Source organism: Neomonachus schauinslandi, chromosome X (assembly GCF_002201575.2).
Source record: "Neomonachus schauinslandi chromosome X, ASM220157v2, whole genome shotgun sequence".
In the NCBI taxonomy this organism is placed as follows: Eukaryota; Metazoa; Chordata; class Mammalia; order Carnivora; family Phocidae; genus Neomonachus; species Neomonachus schauinslandi.
The window spans coordinates 11,786,319-11,787,613 of NC_058419.1; the positions used below are offsets into that span (position 1 = coordinate 11,786,319).

A 1,295-nucleotide genomic window follows, 5' to 3' on the forward strand; every position below is an offset into this window, starting at 1 on the left:
TCACTCTTCAGTTGGGGCAGGAGAAGCTGCTGACCAATGCTGTGCAATGAACATGGAAGTAGTATTATCCACAGAACCAATTCTGCGCTGGGCTCTCTCTTCCTCATCTCTTAAAGCCTCCTCATACCAGTATGAGAAGGAAATGGGGTCAGTCCCTTTGATCTTAGCCAAAAACTCCAGAACTTTCATCTTACTGGTTTCAGCATGAGCCCTGGGACCCCACAGGAATTCATAGCATGGAGGATCACTGTTAGGCACCTGCCGGTACTCCAGATAATTCTCCTGCACCCAATCTCTGGTGATGAGGTTCCTGGGCTCCCCATAAATGAAATGATCCCTCCCAGCATACACTCCCATCATATTCAGGAAATCCCAGATGTCTTCTTCAGGGGCACAATTGCCCTCTATGAAGATCACACCCAGGATGATTATCAGGAGACCATTTTTAGGCATGCTCTGGTTGTCGCTAAGCATCTCATCACGGGTGAGGTCCAGGGAGTTGACAAGGACATAGGAGTGGGTGGTGGGGTCCACTTCCTTCACATCAATGCCAGAGATCACCTCCAAACACTTAGACGCTTTCTTGAAGATCACAGGGAATTGTTTCTTGTACCTTTTGATGACAAACTTTAGCATTTCTGCCTTTGTGATGGGCTCCTTCAGTCGATACTTGAGGACCATGAAATGTACCAAATCAGCCACCTTCTCATCTAGTGGGTCTCTGGGCAAAGATTCAGTGTCTGTTGAGGTATAAGGGGAACTTGTATCTTCTTCTTGGCTGCTGGAGACTCCTTCTGATGTGCTCCATGATGCAGAGAAGGAGCAGGAGCTCTGAGGACTCTGGGGAGGACTCAGGGTTGCAGCAGGCTCCTCTTCCTCCTCCTCCTCTAGGGAGACTGGGATCACAGGAGAGGAAGGCGGGGAGGCGGAGGTGGAGGGGTAAGAGAAGTTGAAAGAGCAACTGGAAATAGAGGAAGTCTCCTCCTCGTCCTCAGCTACAAGAACATCTGCCACTTCTAGGCCTTGTATCTCACTTTGGGCTTGAAAGTCTGGCTCAAATGTGAGGCGTAGACGCTTTGGAGAGTGAGGCATGATGACTCTTGTTGGCAGTAGCAAGAAGTATGAGCAAGACAATGGGAGATGGGGTACCACCAGCCTATGGGAGGGAGGAAGAGGGTTAGCAGTCTCAGCAGAGAAACACCCTTGGCAGCTCTGACAAAGGCCAACTTACAGGCTCTTTGGGGGGTGCTCTAGGTTCTCACAGAACTTCTGTCTTCCTGGACAGTTTGTTTCCT

At 49.7% G+C, this 1,295-nt stretch overlaps 1 protein-coding gene across 1 annotated transcript; it reads right to left on the bottom strand.

The window, feature by feature from the left end:
* On the bottom strand, positions 1 to 1,092 carry LOC110575898 (melanoma-associated antigen 10-like). Its single transcript, XM_021684928.1, has one exon. It carries the CDS (start codon positions 1,090 to 1,092, stop codon positions 1 to 3), a length of 1,092 nt encoding a protein of 363 aa, XP_021540603.1.
* Between the last annotated feature and the right edge of the window lie 203 nt (positions 1,093 to 1,295).

What these genes read in the sequence shown, in the direction of transcription:
- LOC110575898 (XM_021684928.1), bottom strand. Translation starts at nt 1,092, where the DNA reads ATGCCTCACTCTCCAAAGCGTCTACGCCTCACATTTGAGCCAGACTTT.